General features: G+C 49.9%; 1 protein-coding gene across 1 annotated transcript; it reads left to right on the top strand.

Annotated features, from left to right (window-relative positions):
- Positions 1-327: 327 nt before the first annotated feature.
- On the top strand, positions 328-1116 carry LOC142391348 (leucine-rich repeat-containing protein 3-like). Its single transcript, XM_075477112.1, has one exon. It carries the CDS (start codon positions 328-330, stop codon positions 1114-1116), a length of 789 nt encoding a protein of 262 aa, XP_075333227.1.
- Positions 1117-1372: the final 256 nt, after the last annotated feature.

Below are 1372 nucleotides of genomic sequence, written 5' to 3'. Positions count from 1 at the left end.
GTGCCCTCTTTTGAGCTGGATCAGGGCTCAGTTTTCCATGACTTTCGAGGTAAATGGTGAACGACAATGTCCGTTTAAAGTGCCCGGAGAGTTCAACTTTACTCCCTTTCTCTATCCCTTTCTTTGACTTTGCTGGAGTCGGACAACTTTTGTGACGATGCAGTTGTCAGGCTGAGATGGAGGATTAATTGCCATGAAACCATGTTTTTCAGTAAGTTAAGCTCATGGATTTTCAGATAAGCAGATCTTTTTTTCTCACAAATTGTTTTTCATGCCTCACTGCTGCCTAAACCAACGCATCAGCAACAACGATTTTAACGCCCGCTAATGGGGGCTTCTCAAAGGTGTAGGTCATCCATAAAACCTCCCTCCTGTGGTTCTCTTTTCTTTGTTGGAACACTGCTGCTCCTGTCCTTTATCCCCACACATGCCTGCCCAAATATCTGCCACTGCACGGACAGGAACGGCATGGTGGTGCAGTGCACCTCACGCAACCTGGAGAACATCCCGCCAAACTTGCCGAAGGATACCGCGGTTCTCTTGCTCTCATCAAACCGTATCAGACACATTTCCAAGGAGGACTTTGCTGACCTCCACCGGCTCAGGGAGCTGGACTTGTCACACAACTCCCTCGAGAGCGTGGAGGCCGGCGCCTTTCAAGGCGTTTCAGAAAGCCTGCGGACCTTGGATCTTTCAAGCAACCACCTCAGCAGCCTCCCGAGGGACACCTTCACCGAGCTGCACGCCCGAGTTCGCCTCTCCCACAACCCCTGGCACTGCGAATGCTCACTGCAAGAGGTCCTGCGGGAGCTGAGGCTTGATCCCGAGACGGTCAACGAGGTCAGCTGCTACACATCTGTGCAGGAGGAGTACGTGGGGCAGCCGGTGATCCAGGTCCTGGACTCGGGGATCAACTTTTGCAACTTCCACCACAAAACGACAGATGTGGCCATGTTTGTGGCCATGTTCTGCTGGTTCTTCATGGTGACGGCTTACATAGTTTATTACATCAAACACAACCAGGAGGACGCAAGGAGGCACATGGAGTACCTCAAGTCCCTGCCCAGCACCTCCCACATCAGCAAGGACTACGACACAGCAAGCAGTGTGTTTTAGTGTCGTAGAAAGGGAGGAAGTGTAGCACTGAGTATCGATCAAAGCGCACCTTTGAATACAAATGAAAGTGAACCAATGAATGTAGCATATAAGGAACGCTACGAGGGGACATCTGTGCAGAGAGTGATACATGCTGCACGAGGCACAAAGACATGACTGGGAGGCTTAAAAATCCCATCATCATATTCATCATCAAGTAAATACTGTTAGTTAGAAAAATGATGTGTTTCCTTCAGATAAATCCTGGTGGGGAGTT

Source organism: Odontesthes bonariensis, chromosome 11, assembly GCF_027942865.1.
Source record: "Odontesthes bonariensis isolate fOdoBon6 chromosome 11, fOdoBon6.hap1, whole genome shotgun sequence".
NCBI lineage: Eukaryota > Metazoa > Chordata > Actinopteri > Atheriniformes > Atherinopsidae > Odontesthes > Odontesthes bonariensis.
This window is presented reverse-complemented; position numbering and strand designations above follow the sequence as displayed.